The sequence below is a fragment of the Ichthyophthirius multifiliis genome (assembly GCF_000220395.1).
Source record: "Ichthyophthirius multifiliis unplaced genomic scaffold scaff_1120509251398, whole genome shotgun sequence".
In the NCBI taxonomy this organism is placed as follows: domain Eukaryota; phylum Ciliophora; class Oligohymenophorea; order Hymenostomatida; genus Ichthyophthirius; species Ichthyophthirius multifiliis.
The window spans coordinates 33,250-50,534 of NW_004085912.1; the positions used below are offsets into that span (position 1 = coordinate 33,250).

The 17,285-nt window shown below is 16.3% G+C and overlaps 2 protein-coding genes across 2 annotated transcripts, besides 23 other annotated features; one reads left to right on the forward strand and one right to left on the reverse strand. All coding sequences in view use genetic code 6, as the record gives it.

The window, feature by feature from the left end:
• Positions 1-140: 140 nt before the first annotated feature.
• Positions 141-183: a microsatellite.
• A 464-nt stretch (positions 184-647) lies between these two features.
• On the reverse strand, positions 648-4,167 carry IMG5_195710 (hypothetical protein; the record flags this gene model as incomplete). The annotated part of the gene is made up of 11 exons (XM_004024320.1): positions 648-931; positions 984-1,155; positions 1,202-1,918; positions 1,968-2,056; positions 2,103-2,916; positions 2,981-3,246; positions 3,299-3,419; positions 3,556-3,648; positions 3,711-3,927; positions 3,978-4,075; positions 4,129-4,167. The coding sequence occupies 11 exons, from the start codon at positions 4,165-4,167 to the stop codon at positions 648-650; spliced, it is 2,910 nt and encodes a 969-aa protein (XP_004024369.1).
• Positions 4,168-4,567: 400 nt separating this feature from the next.
• Positions 4,568-4,643: a microsatellite.
• Positions 4,568-4,653: a microsatellite.
• An 821-nt stretch (positions 4,654-5,474) lies between these two features.
• Positions 5,475-5,551: a microsatellite.
• A 1,314-nt stretch (positions 5,552-6,865) lies between these two features.
• Positions 6,866-6,931: a microsatellite.
• A 1,493-nt stretch (positions 6,932-8,424) lies between these two features.
• On the forward strand, positions 8,425-9,961 carry IMG5_195720 (hypothetical protein; the record flags this gene model as incomplete). Its single annotated transcript, XM_004024321.1, has 2 exons — positions 8,425-9,337; positions 9,432-9,961. 2 exons carry the CDS (start codon positions 8,425-8,427, stop codon positions 9,959-9,961), a joined length of 1,443 nt encoding a protein of 480 aa, XP_004024370.1.
• Positions 9,141-9,181: a microsatellite.
• Positions 9,142-9,188: a microsatellite.
• A 71-nt stretch (positions 9,962-10,032) lies between the features above and the next one.
• Positions 10,033-10,070: a microsatellite.
• Positions 10,071-10,268: 198 nt separating this feature from the next.
• Positions 10,269-10,302: a microsatellite.
• A 647-nt stretch (positions 10,303-10,949) lies between these two features.
• Positions 10,950-11,009: a microsatellite.
• Positions 11,010-11,246: 237 nt separating this feature from the next.
• Positions 11,247-11,290: a microsatellite.
• Positions 11,291-11,326: 36 nt separating this feature from the next.
• Positions 11,327-11,369: a microsatellite.
• A 1,624-nt stretch (positions 11,370-12,993) lies between these two features.
• Positions 12,994-13,018: a microsatellite.
• A 184-nt stretch (positions 13,019-13,202) lies between these two features.
• Positions 13,203-13,244: a microsatellite.
• Positions 13,245-13,313: 69 nt separating this feature from the next.
• Positions 13,314-13,373: a microsatellite.
• A 276-nt stretch (positions 13,374-13,649) lies between these two features.
• Positions 13,650-13,692: a microsatellite.
• A 64-nt stretch (positions 13,693-13,756) lies between these two features.
• Positions 13,757-13,786: a microsatellite.
• Positions 13,771-13,812: a microsatellite.
• Positions 13,813-13,881: 69 nt separating this feature from the next.
• Positions 13,882-13,907: a microsatellite.
• Positions 13,908-14,256: 349 nt separating this feature from the next.
• Positions 14,257-14,384: a microsatellite.
• Positions 14,329-14,387: a microsatellite.
• Positions 14,388-15,070: 683 nt separating this feature from the next.
• Positions 15,071-15,119: a microsatellite.
• Positions 15,120-15,638: 519 nt separating this feature from the next.
• Positions 15,639-15,717: a microsatellite.
• The last annotated feature ends 1,568 nt before the right edge of the window (positions 15,718-17,285 follow it).

The window sequence follows — 17,285 nt, forward strand, 5'->3', positions numbered from 1 at the left end:
TCAAAAATTGGAATTAAAAGAAATATATAACTAAGTATAAAAAATACAAAATTAACTAAAATGCTAAAAAACTAAAAAAATTAAATTAAAATAAATTTATAGAAATAAAATAAAAAAAAACATAATTAAAAATAACTAATTTAACAATAGTAAAATTAATAATAATAAAATAATATTAATAAATAAATAATTCAAATATTATAAAACCAAATTATTCAAATATTAAGCAATAATAATATATTAGTATCAAAATAGAATAATAAAAAAATAATTAAATTAAGAAAAAATATGATAAAGAATTAAATTAAATATAATTATATTTAAATGAAATTGAAGAATTTAAATTCAAAAATAGCGAACTACAAATCTAACTTTAAAATTTAAAATTAGAAAACAAAGAACTTGAAAAATAAAAATAAATCTTTAAATAAGTATTTAAATTAAGAAAACAAATATATGTATTAAATTATTTAATAACTTTCAATAAATATAAAAAATTATAAGAATGAAAATAAGTAACTAAATTAATAATTAATATCAAAAAATCATGAAATTTTTAAATAATAACATCATAAAGAAACAGAAAATCTTTAAAAATAAAATAAAATAATATAAACACACCAAATAAATAAAAATTATTTATTTTATCAATATAAATTTTGTTGAATGTTTAAGTTAGACATTTCATATTTGAACAAAGATCTTAACTAAGGAATTAATTCTGGTTTCGAAAGATTTCTATGGAATTGTTTTTCATTAATTTAATTCACATCTTAAATTAAATTACTAATTTCTTAACTTAATTTAAATAATTATCTCGCAATATCAATATCTGTTCTACCTTCCTCACCTTATAATTTACTTTTTAAATTAATATTTGGGAATTAATTATTTAGTTATTTATTATCATCTTCTTTTTAATCTGCCATTTCTAAATAAATAACAAAAAATTATTTAAAATTCTTATAAAAAAACAATAATACTTTCTTTTGGTTATTTAATAGATAAAACATAAACCTAATCTTTACTATTTAAAATATGATCAGAAGGTGGATTTAAATAAACATATGGTTTAATATTTTTATTAACATAAGCTCCTTTATACAATCCTATAGGTATCATTTTATATTCCATAATAAGTTCATCATATAATTCCTTTATTTTAAAAAAAAAAAATTAAAAAGATATAAAAATAAAGTACTCCAAAAGTCTTCCCTTATTTAGATATAGGAATATTAATAAGAAATAAATTTCCTGTTTACAATCTTAAAAGACTATAAAGTCTTTTCGCTTTAGCATTAAGAGTGGCTCCTCCCATAATCATTTAATCTAAAATATTTATAATAAATGGGTTATAATATGCCTAACAAATCAAAGTATCAAGCATTGTAGAAATATAAATTTCTCCTGAGGCAAACGGCTCGCTCGCTATATGTCCTATTTATTTAATATAATTATTTTTGGATTAACTCAAAAATGATATAGTAGCCATAGATGCCAGTTCCGTAATTATTTATATTTTCGGGTTCATATATTTTACTGTCTTATATATAAAAATAGTATCCGCATCAACCATACCTGAATTGTTTGATACATGTTCTCGCGGTTTCGATAATATCACAAGCGCCAAAGCTTTTCCTACACATGCTCGTTCTAAATCTTCTTATTTTAAAGGAGAACCTTGTAGACAATATACCTTTGGGAAGTGGTTTATTTGATTCCATAATTCAGAAGGCATATAATCATTATTTAAAATAATTATTGGGTGTATAGTTTTTAAAGAACGGGCTCTTAAAGGCATTAATAAATGTTTCATTCCTGAAACAATTCCACATACTATATAATGATTTTCAAATTTCTTATCTGTATTTTAATTTAATTATAATGTATGTTATCCTTATTTATTTTAATAAAAAGCCTAATTTATATATTTATTTATTTTTTTTTTCTTAAAAAAAAAAAAAAACTTTATATTTGGAGTCTTATTCTGTTTATAAAAGAGATTTTAAATTAGACGGTCCAGGCATATTTTTAGGTATATTAGGATAATTATGATCTTTTTTGTTTAAAAAATAAATAAATAAAATACACGTAAATATTACTTTTCGGAATATTTTCAAAGCTAACTTTCTATAATTCTTTAATATTAGGACATGAAGACGCAATAACATACCCATGATGAACATAATCTTAAAAAAGATAATCTGCCGGGTTAACAAATACTTTGGTTTCCCCTAAAACACTCACTTCTAACGCAAAAAGTATAATTTCCAACTCTTTGAAAATCGCCTGTGAAATCTAGCAAAAAGTATATCCTGCAAATACATCAGGTTCTAAAGGAACTCTATAAATTTCATTCTGCATCCCTCTAATATAATCATTAATCCATGAATCTTCATCTTTTCTATCAATTACATTCGTTCCTGGTTTATCTGAAGTAATAAGGAAACTTATAATAGTATTTATTCCTGGGCATAGGCATGTTTTTGATAATAGATAAAGCTTTAATTCATCAACGCAAATTACCTAGTCAATTTCTCCCTGATTTAAAGATTCGAAGTAGATGTCCTTTAATTCCGGTTTTAAAAGCTATACACATACTCTTATATCATTTTAGCACATACTCTATACGTATTATTTCACTGCTAAAGTGTACATTATATTTCTTTTGTCTTCTTCATCAGCGTCTTTGGTCATTTTATCTGCTAGGATTATCACACATTAGGAATTTTCGGTTTAAGCGCGTTTCAAATCTTCTGAATTTAACGGATTTCCATATAAATAAGTTAATTTAGTTTATAAATGGTTTTTTTATAAAATCTTCTACATTTCCTCATTCGGATGATGTGGCTTCATTATTACTGTAGGTATTTCAGTTACTCCGTGATCTTAATGATATAATTCTGATAAAAAAGTCTTAATTATATATATGATATTTATTATATACATACATATATATTTTTATTTTTTTAATAAAAACTTTATATCCTTCTAATTATGTATTTCCTAAAATTAAAATATGGTTTAAATCTGAGCTTTTTTTTGTGAATTTATTCGTTGCATATTTACTTGTTTATTTTAATGATTTTGATAAAGCTTCTATTTAAGTCGGAATATACATTAATAATATCAAAATTGTTATTATAGCTATTACTCTTCCTAATTCTTCATGTGGATATATATCTCCAAATCCTACTGTGGACATAGTTACTACTGTGAAATATAAATAATCATGAAATAAGTTTCCTTTTTAATATTTTTTTTACCAATTAAAGTTTTTTTATATATTTATTTTTACCTTATTTTTCAACTACCATTAAAAATGAACTGGCTTCCACCATTATAGAAAATAATGTGAATAAAATTTTGAACATATTTCTTGTTACATCACTTGCTCTACGAGAAAGAATTGGCTCTAACTATTTACATACATTAATTGGTTTTTTAAATGTATTTTTTGTTTTTTTTACCTTTGATATTAATAAGAATCTTAATGATCTAGTAACATAAAATATCTTTTTTTTTTATTATTTAATAATTTAAATATATTTTAACTTTCTTTTATGCTAATAAGCCCATTCTTAATAATAAAGTAGGAACAATACTAACATATTCGAGAATTTGAATATAATTAAACGCATAAAAAATCTTTTTGTTATATATATATATTATTATATTTTAAAAAAGTGAATTTATTTAAAAAATTTAACCCTGTTTTCTGATATATAGAAATTAATTAAATAGGCAAGTATAAAATAAACAATAAGAACAATTTCTATAATAACTATATAAGGATTTGGTTCTTAGAAATCTTCGTTAGTAGTAGGCCAACTATAAGTATCTACTGCATGAAGCATTACAAAAATCAAAGAAAATAGAGCATTAACCCCATCTAAGATATCCCCAGCACCGGTTATTAATAAATACCTAAAAATAAAATAAATGTTATATTTATTATTTTATAAGATAGGAAATACTTTGCTAAACGAATTGAAAACGGACGATCTCCTTCTTCATGCTTTTTAGTTTAATTTTCGTCTTAGTTTTATATTTGCCTTAATAATTAATATTATTCCTTTAATTTTATTAAAATAAATTAAATTTTTTAATATACATATTATTTAATACTGTATGATTAAATATAACTTTTTGACCTTCATATATCATTTTCTTTTTTTATAATATAATTCTTTTTTTTAAAAATTAAAAAAAAAAAAAACTAATTAAAATAATATTAAATTATTAATATAATAATTATTAAAATATATTTTTATGTATATATTTCTTTTATTTTGAATGTTTGTTTTTTATTTAACATTTTATTGTAAATACAATAGTAAAAAAAAAAAGGCAATTATAAAAAAAAAATAATATAATATTCTATTTTAGTTCAGTTTAATAAAAAAAATACTTTAAAAAAAACAAAAGAAAATTAATTATTTATGTATAAAATATGATTAAATTTAATCTGAATTTAAAAACATTTTAAATTAAAAAAATAACCAATATATAAGTCATATATAGAGATAAGGGTTGAAAGAATCGTATCAATATTTATCCAAAAAGAATATATATACATATATATATATATATATATATATATATATATATATATATATATATATATATATATATATTTATATTTATTTTTATTTTCAATATTTTAAAGGATTTAATGTTTATGGTCCTCCATGTCCTATTTTTAATTATATTTAATTATCTTTAAATATTCTTTAATGCTCTGACTCTCCTATTTTCTAAAATAATTATGAACTATTTTTTCTTATTTCTAATTATTTTATATATGGTTTATCTCTATTTCCTATTTTTTAAAAAGGTATATTTCTATCAAACCTTTATTTTTGAATATTCTCTTCCCATCTTAAATTTATTTTACCTCTTTTAATATCTTCTTTACTCATATTTCTCATTTCTAGTAATGAATTTTTATCAGCAATAATCATTTTTTTTATTTCCTTTAAAACAAAAGCAATAAAAAAAAAAATATTGTAAAATAAATAAAAAATACTCCTCTTTAACTAGATATAGGATTCATACATTTGAATTAAAAGTTATTAGAATATTTTTACAAACTATTTCCAAAAATATCTGTATTTTAATGTACTTTTTATTTCACTTTTTTACTAGAATCAAAATGCTCTATTGTATAATAAGCTTTTGAACTTTGACACCAATCAGGTAAATCATCAGAAACAGTTCTTTTTAAATTATTAAAAATATAAATAATATTAAATTTATAATACATAACATTTTTTATTAAAGGTTTTTCATGAAAATCTTAGTTTATCCTTAATAAAGGCTTTGATATATACATATGTGTTCTTGGGATTAAATCTGTTTATTTTATTTCTTAATTTGGTTATAAAGATGAATTCTTTTGATATTAAAAACTTTATTTATCTAATAAGTTTCCTTAAAGTGTGCTTAAATTTGGTTTTTTTGATTAACTGATTTATATAAATAATATAAATATATATATATATATATATATATATATATATATATATATATATATTTATATATATATATAATTATTTGGCTATATATATATAAGTAATTAACACTGCAAATAATTATTCACGTTTTAATCGCCAGTTAGAGTAATGTTAACAGTAAGAATTACTTTATTAATTTGTATTTTCTTATGTAGAGTCTTATATGTATTTTTAATAGTAGGATTAACTAATTTTTTTATATTTAAATTTTATATTATGATTTTAATTTTTTTATACTTGCTATTTTAATAGTTACAATTATTTTAATCAAATGAACGTTTATAATATATTTTTTAATGTGATAGACTTGTGTTTTTTATATTTGCTGGTGATTAATCTAAATAATTTCTTTAATCAATTTTTTAACTTTCTTCCTTTAATATTGTTATTATATTATAAAATAAATATTTTATTTTTTAATTTTATTACTCCATTAGCTTATTAAGGAATAAATCGTTTAATACTTTGAGATTTATTTACAGTATATTAATTTATCATATTGTTTTTTATTTTTAATATATATATTTTTAGGTTTTTTTATTTTATTTTATTACCTAAAATATAGATCACATAATTATTTTATTTTTTTAAATAAAGAAAAAAAAAAATACTTGATATATTAGATTTTTTAATTTTTTTTCAAACAAAAAATAAAATATGATAAATTTTTATTCAATATATGGAAATAAAAATGAAGAATGTTCATTAAATATTCTTTAAATTAATCAAGTAAATTTATATATATTAAAATTAAAAATAATAATAATAAAATAATAAAAAGATAAAATTTTTGATAATATAAAGTTTTCCTTGCTAATAATTATTAAAATATCTTCCATAAATACCATATAAAAATCTAGAATATAAAGAAGACACAATAATAAAAAAAATAAAATAAAACAATGAAGAATCTCCTTATTATAAAAAAATAAATAATAATTATTATATAAAAGGTCCTTTAAAAATAGACCTAACAGATCTGAATTATATAGACTACAATAGCATAGACATAATATTAATAACAAGTATAGATGATTTATTTATAATTCCTTATATAATGAAATCAGGGAAATGTAAAGCTTAAATATACGCAACAGTTCCAGTAATATAAATAGGAGAATACGTTCTAAAAGAATACTGTTAGTTAATAAATATTAGAAACAGAAGCGAGTATTGTAAAAACGAAAATAATTATTTTCAAGAAAGTGAATTTTTTGATATTTTTGAAGAAAAATATAACGTTGATATTAGTTCATGGGTTGATATTTTTACACTTGAAGATATTTAGAATGCTTTTTAGAAAATAAATCCGTTTAATTTTGGATAGATATAATAATTTTAAAGTAAATTATAAATATATAAATATACATATAATAAAAAAATACATAAATATATATATATATATATATATATATTTTATATAATTTTAATTTAAAATAAAAAAAAGATATTTTAATTTAACCTGTTTCTAGTGGGTTTAATATTGGTAGTTGTATGTGGATTTTAGAATTTTAAGAAAATAAAATTTGTATATGTAATAATGCTTCTATGCATAATATTAGACATACCCTTACTATCGAAACAACTAAATTAATCAAAAAAATTGATTATTTTTTTATACTTCCTTATGTAATACAATAATAATAAATATAAGAAATAACCTAAGAATATTAACATGAATAAAATTTAATAAATTTCATTTAAAAAGTAAAAGAAATATAAGTATATATTTATTTAATTTATAAAATAAAAAAATAGATGTAAAAAGAACTCCAATAAGAACAAAATATAATACTCCCGATAAGAAATGGCGAAATAATATTAGATTTATTAGACATTTTATATACAAAATTAGCCTCTTTTTTAAAACATATTTATATAATTTGTGAAAATTCGAACGCATATATTTAATTTGGAAATTCACATATTGAATATATAAACGAGAAACTCAAACAGAAAATATATGTCACTGAAAATCCCACAAACCCATTTTCGACATATGACTTTTTCCTCTAAAACGGGAATATTTCACTTTTAAGGAATTTTTTAGAATTCTAATAATTATATTCACCGAAATATTTAAATTTTTAGTCTTTTATTAGAGCCAAAACTCCTTCTATTTATTTTGTGATTGATTCTACTTTAAGGTTTGGGAATACGATTCAATTAGCAAATTTAATATAAGAATCATCTGATAATATATAGTAGTTTACAAGTACTATTTTACTAACTGATCCTTGTATGTAGTTATAAGAAGTTACTGAACCTTTTTTAGGATTATATAGAACTTTTATTATTAGATGTCCTTTAGAAAATCGGATGAATTTTAAAGAATTCAAAAAATATTTGGATATTATTAAACCTAAGAAGACTTTTATACCTTTCGAAATATAAAATTTTGGTAAATTTTTTTCAGAAGAATTTAATTATTTTAGTAATGATAAAAATATAGAAATATAAATAGAAAAAAAAAACAATTTTTCTGATGAGAAAAATAATTTTAAAATTAAAAAAGAAAATTTTGAAAACTTAAAAATTTTTGAAAAATTTAATTTCTTACCAAAAATGGGAAATATTTTTTTTAATTTAGATGATACATTTGAAATTTTAAAAGATAATAAAAATTAAAAAAATATACTACTTTCATTTAAAGACGAAAAAAAAATCTAGATTTTAATCTAAAAACATGCTAATAGATTATTAATGAAATTTATAATATTTTTGAAGGATTTTAATTAAAAATTAAATAATGTTCCAAAAGTGGATTTAGACTATATTTTTAAAATAATTCTAATAATCTAATTTATATAAACTTTAATAAAAATTAAACTGATATCTATTGCACTAATTAAGATTAAATTAATATAATATATAATATTATTTTAAAATATTTAAATATTATTACATTATGACTTTTTTAAATTAAAAAAAAAATATATGTATTTTTGTATTTTATTAAAAGATAATTTTATAAATATATTATATTTATTTAAAAATGTCAAAATGTCCTTTTTCTAATTAATAAAAATGTTAATTTTCTGATTAACAAAAATAAATATTAAATGTAAAAAATTCTTTTTAAAAATTAACAAAAAGTTAAATAAATTAATCAAAATGTCCTTTTGTTGAAAACGAAAAGCCTTAAATTGGATTAATTGATATTCCAGAAAAATACTAGATATATTATATAAGTAATTATGATCATTTATTATAAGAAAAAAATATGTAAATGAGTTTTAATTTAGATAAAATACTTGAAAAGTAAATATAAATATCTTAAAATCGTATTATATTTGAATAAATTCCTATTTTTTTAAAACACACTTTATTTTTTGATTATTCTAATCTTAAAAAAATTCAATAAAATGATGTTTATGAAAGATTTTTTATATATAAAAATCTAAAAGAAAAAGGTAATGAAAAATTCATTTCTAAAGAATATTCAAAAGCTTTATATTATTACGAACATGCTTTAAGTATTTATAAATGGTTAGAAATAAAAGATAAACAATATAATAATGAGGATGAAGAAGAATATATTTTAAAAGAAGATTATGAATTAGAAGATGAATAAATAAATTAAAAATATAAACTTTTAGTAAAATAATAAAAATAAAAAACAATAATATAAATATATATATATAAAATATATATATTTATATATATATATATTTTATTTTATTTTATTTATTATATTTAATAAAAAAGCTTACATAATTTAATGACGAAAATATAATTATAAAAGATGGTGAGGAAATAATAGATTTAGAATAATAAAAAACTAGAATCAAATTATTAGAAAGCATATACAATTTAATTGGGTATATTTAAATATTTTAAATATAAAAAAATATATATATAGTTTATCTTATGCAATTTAAGGTTTTTTTCATGAAGCCATTTAAGCTTTTTCAGAAATTTTAAAAATAAATGAAAATTCTAGTTTGGCATATTTAAGAATAGCCCAGTGTAAATTAAGTAATAAAAAAAGTACTTATAAAGATCTTCTTGAAGCGAAATAAATTTTAGAAAAAAGTTTCCTTTTAAGAGAAAACGATGAGATTTTTTCTAATTAAAATAGTTTTATACGAAAAATATTAGGTTTGGATAATTATGTTAGTTTTTGGGAGAAAATATAAAATTAATTATAAGAAAAAATATTATTAAAAATATAAACAGAAACTTATTTTTTCAAAGAAATATTCGAAAGAGTTGAAGAACTTTAAGAAATAGAAAAAGAAATGATTCAATAAGGAAAAATAGTCTAAAATAATATTATTTTTGATTTAAAATAATCAGAAAAAACTATTGAAGAAGATCTTATTTTAATTATTAAAAGCAAATATTATTTATTATATAGCGGTTCTTTTTTTGATAAGAATAAAAAAACGAATAAAAATTATAAAAAATTGAAGAAATACATAATTAAATGTAGTTTTTTATGAATTTGGATTTCGAAAAATATCAAGAGAATGAAATTTTGATGGAAATATTAAAAAATTATAATATAAATATGTAAGATTAAAAAAATTAAATAAGATTATATAAATTAAAAATCGAAAAAACCAAAGAAATATTCGATAATAATGAATATGGATTTAAAACTTATTCATGGGCTGTAGATGAATATTTAAAAAATTATTAAAAAATCTAAAATATAGAGAAAAATTCAGTTTAAATTTAAAAATATCAATCTTCTTAGTCTCTAATTTCAAAAAGTATTTTTAATGCTGAAAATATTGTATTTTTAAGTATTTTTGCTTTCTTTATTTTTGTTTTATTTATTATTATTAAAAATACAAATATTTTTAATGTTTTTTACTGGTTTAAATGAAAAAATAGTTTTCTAAATAGATCTCTCTAGATTTGTTTACATATATAAAAAAAAAATTAACATATATAAATTATATATTTTTGTTGAAATTTTACAATTAAGTTTATTTTTAAATGTGTTTTTTTTAATATATAAAAAGTAATATAGATTTAAGTTAAAAATAAAATAAATATATATTTTTCGATAATAAAATATATATAAATAATTAATAAGTTTAAAATAATAAAATATCGATTATTCTCTATAAATATATATTTAAAAGTAGTAATTTTCATAATTAATTTATATTAAAATAAAATTATTAATAATTAAATATTTTTATAAAATATTAAAATATTATAAATCTATAATTATTTATTTTTATTAAATTTATAATTAAAATTTAAACTTTTTATAGATAATTAATTATAAAACATAAATTAACATATATTAAATAGTCACTTAATTAAATTTTAATTTTATATTTAATTAATTATATTGTTTATTTTATTTAAAGCAAATTATTGTTTTTAAATAATTCTTTTATTTAATTAAAAAAATTCCATATTTAAAGTAATGTTCAAGTGATACAAATTTATCAAATTCTTAGATTAAATTGTAATAAATAGTAAATATAGTAAAAATTATAAATATAATATAAATAATATTAAAAATATAAAATTCTTATAGCCAAACTATTAATTAAAATATAAATTAAAATATATATTTTAATTTAAAAATATTATAAAAATGATAAAATCAAGAATATATTTTATAAAAAACTATAAATTTATTTTTATAAATATATAACATAAAAAAAAAATTGTTTATATCTTATACAATTAAAATATTACAAAAAAAATTTCAATTTTAGAATAAAATTTTCAATTAATTTATATAAAAAATTATTTAAATAGATATATATATATATATATATATATATATATATATATATATATATTTATTTCTTAAACTTGTTTATTATTTATTATATTTAATAATTAAATATAATAACTAATATAATTTAATTATAATTACTACGTTTAAATATTTTTAAACGAATAATATTTATTATAAAAAGTAATAAATGTAACCAAATTTAAATATGATTAAAATGAATTAAAGTATAATAAGAGAAATGTAATTACATGAAATAATTAAAGAGTAAGAAAATCAATTATAAAATTTAAAAAGTAGATAATAAGAATTTGAAAGTTCCCATTAAGAAATAATAAATATAAAATTATAAACATAGTAATAAATAAACGAAACAATTTCCTAATATGAAGAGAAAATATAAATATTTAAAGAAAATATGAATAAAATAAATGAAAATAACAGATAATTATCTTCATAAAATTAAACTTTATAAAATTAAATATAATAGAATGAATAAACAATTTAAAGAAAGGAAGATTATATATAAGAATGTCTTTAAGAAATATAATAATTATAAAATAAATTTAAATAATGTTAAGATGAAATAGTAAAAAATAATTTAATTTATGAATAATCAATAACAAATTATACTTCTGAAGAATAATACATAGAATAAATCTAAAAATTAAACTAATTTATTTAAGAGAACGAGGAAAATTATTAAGCCTAAATAATACATTATAAAAGAGAATTAGAGATTTTAAAATAAAATTATTATTAATTTAATGATATTTATTTATAAGAAAAGCTTATTTTGGAAGAAACATGCTCAAATAATAGTTAAATACAAAAAGACATAAATATAAAAATAAACAATGTTTTAAACGACAATATTTTAAAATTTAACTAAATAAAATAATCTATTATATAAAAATAAAAAGATGAAGATAATAATACTAATAATCTAAATGATTTAAATTAAGAATGTATTATTTATATTATAATTTTAATATAAAAATATTTTTTTTTTTTTAATTAACAAAAAAAATTAGTAAATTAAGTATGGGCTCGTGAAAAACAAGAATTAATTTAATAAATATAAAATACATAAGAAATATATTAAGAAAAATAATAATTTTATGATAGCTTAATTATTTAAATAAAAGAAGAAAAATCTTAAGAAATATAGAAGTTATTAAATGAAATTTCAATAATAAAATAAGAAAAATAACTATTAATTTAAAGCATAGAAGATTTAAAAAAAGTCTAAAAATAAAGGGAATAAACATTTAATTTGGAAATAGAAAGATTAAACAAATCATAATAAAATTTAATAGAATTAGGATAAAAAAGAGAATATACTTTATAAAAAGATATTGATAGTTTACATAATTTAGTATTTGATTTATAAAAAAGTTATAATTTAAGGAATTAATTAATTTCTTATGAAGATAAAGAAAATTAATAATAATATTAAAGTTTAGAATAAATTATTAAAAATAAATTGGAAAAGTTCGATAAATTAAACAAAGATTTAAGGAATATACTTAATGATAAAAAATAATAAGATAATACGAAATAAAATAGAATTATGCTTTAAAAATTGACTGAAAAAATATAAGAAATCGAACAAGGCAAAAGCTTAAGTTTTGATAAAAAATTATTGAAAAAAAATAAAAAATTGTCAATTATGAAAAACTTATTTATATTTTAAGTGAATTTATTTAAAAAGTAAATAAAATATTTATATCTTTAGGTAAATAAAAATATTTTATATCCTTTTTTTATATATATATATATATATATATATTTTANATATAATAAAATAAAAATAAGTATTAGTTAATTTTAAAATTTTTAAAAAGTTAAAGTAATTAAAATTAAAAGTTAATTTATTTAGTATTATAGTACTATAGTAATATTATTATATANATATATATANANANATNCANATATATTTATTTAACTACTAAATTAGTAGTCTTTTATTCTTGTATTAACTTTTATTTATTACTTTTAATTTTTATTTTATTTATATAATATTNTTTAGTTTAGTTTGTAGAATAGTAATTAAAATTTACTAACATANATAAAAGATAATAATAATATATATAATATATACTAAANAATATTATATCTTATATATATATATATATATATATATAAAAAAAAAACTAGATTGATTAAATTTTTTAAAAAGAAGATTTAAATAAAAACGATTTATTTGAATTTTATAAGGCTTAATGTAAATAAGTTAATTTTATTAAATACGAGTAAATTATTAATGATAAAGATGCTCAAATCAGTTTATTAACTTCAAATTTAGAGCTTTATTCTGATACTTTATGTAACTTATTTTTATTTATTTATATAATATATTTATTATTTAGGTGAAATGGAATAAAAATTTGACAATCATAAAGATAATAATAATAATAATTAATAAATAATATTATTAAAACAATAAATAAATTAATTATAAACTCAATTTAAGTATAATGATGAAATAAAAGAAAATATTTAAAACGAATATCTATAAAGAATTTAGAAAATAGAATAATAAATAGAATAAAAAATAAAAGAATATAATAAAAATTAAAAGAAAAATGTTTTTTATTAAAATAAAACTTAAAATTAATAAGTAAATTACAATATTGATGTAAATAAAATCACAAAAAAAAAAAAAAAAAAAAAAAAAAGAATAAATAATTATTTTTAGAAATAAATTAAATTAAAAATCAACTAAAAGATTTATTAAAAAATTGTGAATAACAAGAAGAATAAAAGAATATTTTAAACGAACAAATATAATTATTAGAATAAAGAAACTAAGAATTATAATAAACTAATAATAAGGAAATTAATTACGTTAAAGAAAATATTGAAAATATAAATAAATAATTACCATATAAAAAATTCGAAGAAAGTTTTGAATGCTTTAAAATTTTATGTAAAGGTATAACTGATTTAAAGAATTAAATTGAAAATAATGAATAAAGTAGGGAAATTTTCTATTAAAATTTTATAAAAAGTAATATGTTTTAAAAAAAAAATATAAAATATAAATGATGTATAAAAATATATATAAAGTAATATATTATATAAAAAAAAATACATAATTATATATATATATATATATATATATATATATATATATATATATATATATATATATATATTATTTATACAAAGGTTAAAGAATCTAAGTAAAAGATAATACTTAATTCTCAGAATAAGAAATGTTCAAATAATAAATATAAAGTTTATAATAAATATTAGAAATTGAAAGGAATAATCATAAATAAGAATTAGAAATATCTTCAAACAATTATAATAAAACTTTGAAAATAATGGAAAAAAAAACAGAAATAAATTAAAAAAATTAGTCTAATCAAGAAATAATTGTAAACTATGAATAAATAATTAATAATTTATAAATAGAAATTAAATAATTAAAAAACGAAATTTAGAATTTATCCAAAATTATAAACGAAACATAATTTAAAAGAGTTGAGGAAAAGAAAAAATATTTTTAAGAATTAAATGTATTATTACATAATTTAATTAAATTAGATATTTATTCTTTTTTTAAAAAAATTAAATATAATATAAAAATAGAATTTAGAAAAATAAAAATAATAAAAAGATGATGAAATTAAAAAATACATTGATTAAAAAACGACAAAAATAGAAAATTTGATTGAAAATTAATAAAAGTTTTATCAATATTCATAAAATTATTAAAAACATATGGAAAATATACTTGAGAAAAACATTTCTTAAAAAGAAAAGTTATATATAAAAGAAATATAAACACAATAATAGATGAATAATAATTTAATATAAAAACAAGATGAAATAGAAAAAATATAAAATTAAAAAAATTAATAATTAAATGAAATTATAAATTAGTTAAGAATTAGTATTTAAAATTTACATTCTGAAAAAGGAAATCTAATATAAAATATAAATTATTACAATTAAATAATTGATAAAAAAGATTAATAAATTATAATATATTAATAAAAAATAAAAAATAATAATTATAAATATATATAATGTTAGTGAATACTATATATAAATATTTATAACTCTATAAAAATGTTTTATATACAAAATAAATAATTTTTTATTTTAAAATACATGTGTTAAAAACCAAATTGCGTTTTATTATAATTTAAAATTTCATAATTTTAATTTATAAAATGTTAGTAAATTCATTGCTAAGTATAAAAAATTAGTATTAAAAATTTAGAAAATATATAATATAAATAATTTTTTAAATAAAAATATTTAACAAAAGTAAAATAATTAGATAAATTTTATTAGAAATGAAATATTTATAAATTAAATAATTAGTTAATATTTAAAAGAATTACATATATTTATATAATTAATATATTTTTAAAAAATATGTTTATAAGGAAATCATTATGATTATTATTATTATTATTATTATTATTATTATTATTATTATTTATTATTATTATTTTATTTTACTTTTATTATCTTTCAAATATTAACTATCTCTCATAACTATTCTATTTTTACATCCTAAAGCTACCATATAATCATTAAATTATTATAATTTATTTTAACCAATATTAATTATGAAATTTCTTGCAAATCCCCATTCAACTTTCTATATCACTAAATACAAAATTTCTTAATTAATTTTGCAATTATCTACTCTTTAAATTATATTTTTTTAATATGGACGATTATTTTCCTGTTCATCTTGATTTGTATTGTTTAAAGACTTTTCTTCTTCTACACTTTTTAAACTTATATTTTAAATATTATCAAGTGTAAAATAAAACCCCATATATTCTCCTTAATTAAACTAAGTACCTTATATATGCTAATCTATATTTAATTAATTAAAAGAATTTAAAATTATATTTTTAGTAAATAAAGCTAAAAAAGACTAACCGTCTTTTCCTATATATAATTCGGATATATACTAAGACTATAGCATTCTACTCCTCAAATTGAAATATTGAGTTGCCAAAAATAGACCAAAAAGTAATGAATTATGTAATATATAATTTTAATTTATAAAAAATACATAATAATTTAAATATGTTAAAAAAGGAATATGCTATATTAACGTCAGTTTTCTTTTTAATTTCTTTATTTATTTAATATTAGTTAATTCGTTTTCAAAGATTTTAATATATTCCTCTTTTTCTGAAAAATGTAGTCTTTTTATTGGAAAATATATATCTTGAAATAAATCTTTTCCTATTACTATATTATTTTTTATATATAATTCTTATATTTCTCGTTTTTTTTTAAGTTTTCTAGTTTTTGTTCCGGTGTAAAATTTTAAACTTCTTCTTCAGTTAATATATTTTTACAAAAACTCCTTTTTATAATTTCAAACTAATTTCTATTTTTTAAATATTATTTTAAAGAATTTAAAATCATTTTTATATTTATTTTTGCGAAAAATAAAATAAAAATAAAAATTATATATATATCTTTTATTTTTTTCAAATATATATTATTTATATATATCTTTTAATTAAAAAATGTCTAAAAATATATTAAAATGCTTATTATTTCCCGGTTAAGGATCTCAACATATTGGAATGTGTAAATAAATACTATAAGAACCATGGACGGAATAACCAATAAAAAAATTTAACGAAATTTTAAATTTAGATATCAAAAAATTAATGCTAGAAGGTCCATTAGACACTTTAAATTTAACCCAAAACGCCTAACCAGCCATATATATATCTTCATACTTATCATATAAAAAATACATTCAAGAAAATCATCATTAAAAAGTAAAAATAAATTACATTTTGGGAAATTCAGTTGGCGAATACAATGCTTTAGTAGTTTCAGGAAGTCTTGATGAGTTCCAAACTGCCTTACTATTATAAAAAAGAGGGATTTTAATGTAAAAAGCTTGTCAGAATAAAAAATGTGGGATGCTTGCGGTAGTAATAAACGGTGAAAAAGATATAAAACTAATCCAAGAATATATAAAAGAGTTAAAAAATGATAAATATAAATCCTATATTTTCGATATAGCAGTTTTTACGTCTTCGAAATAAATAGTTTTA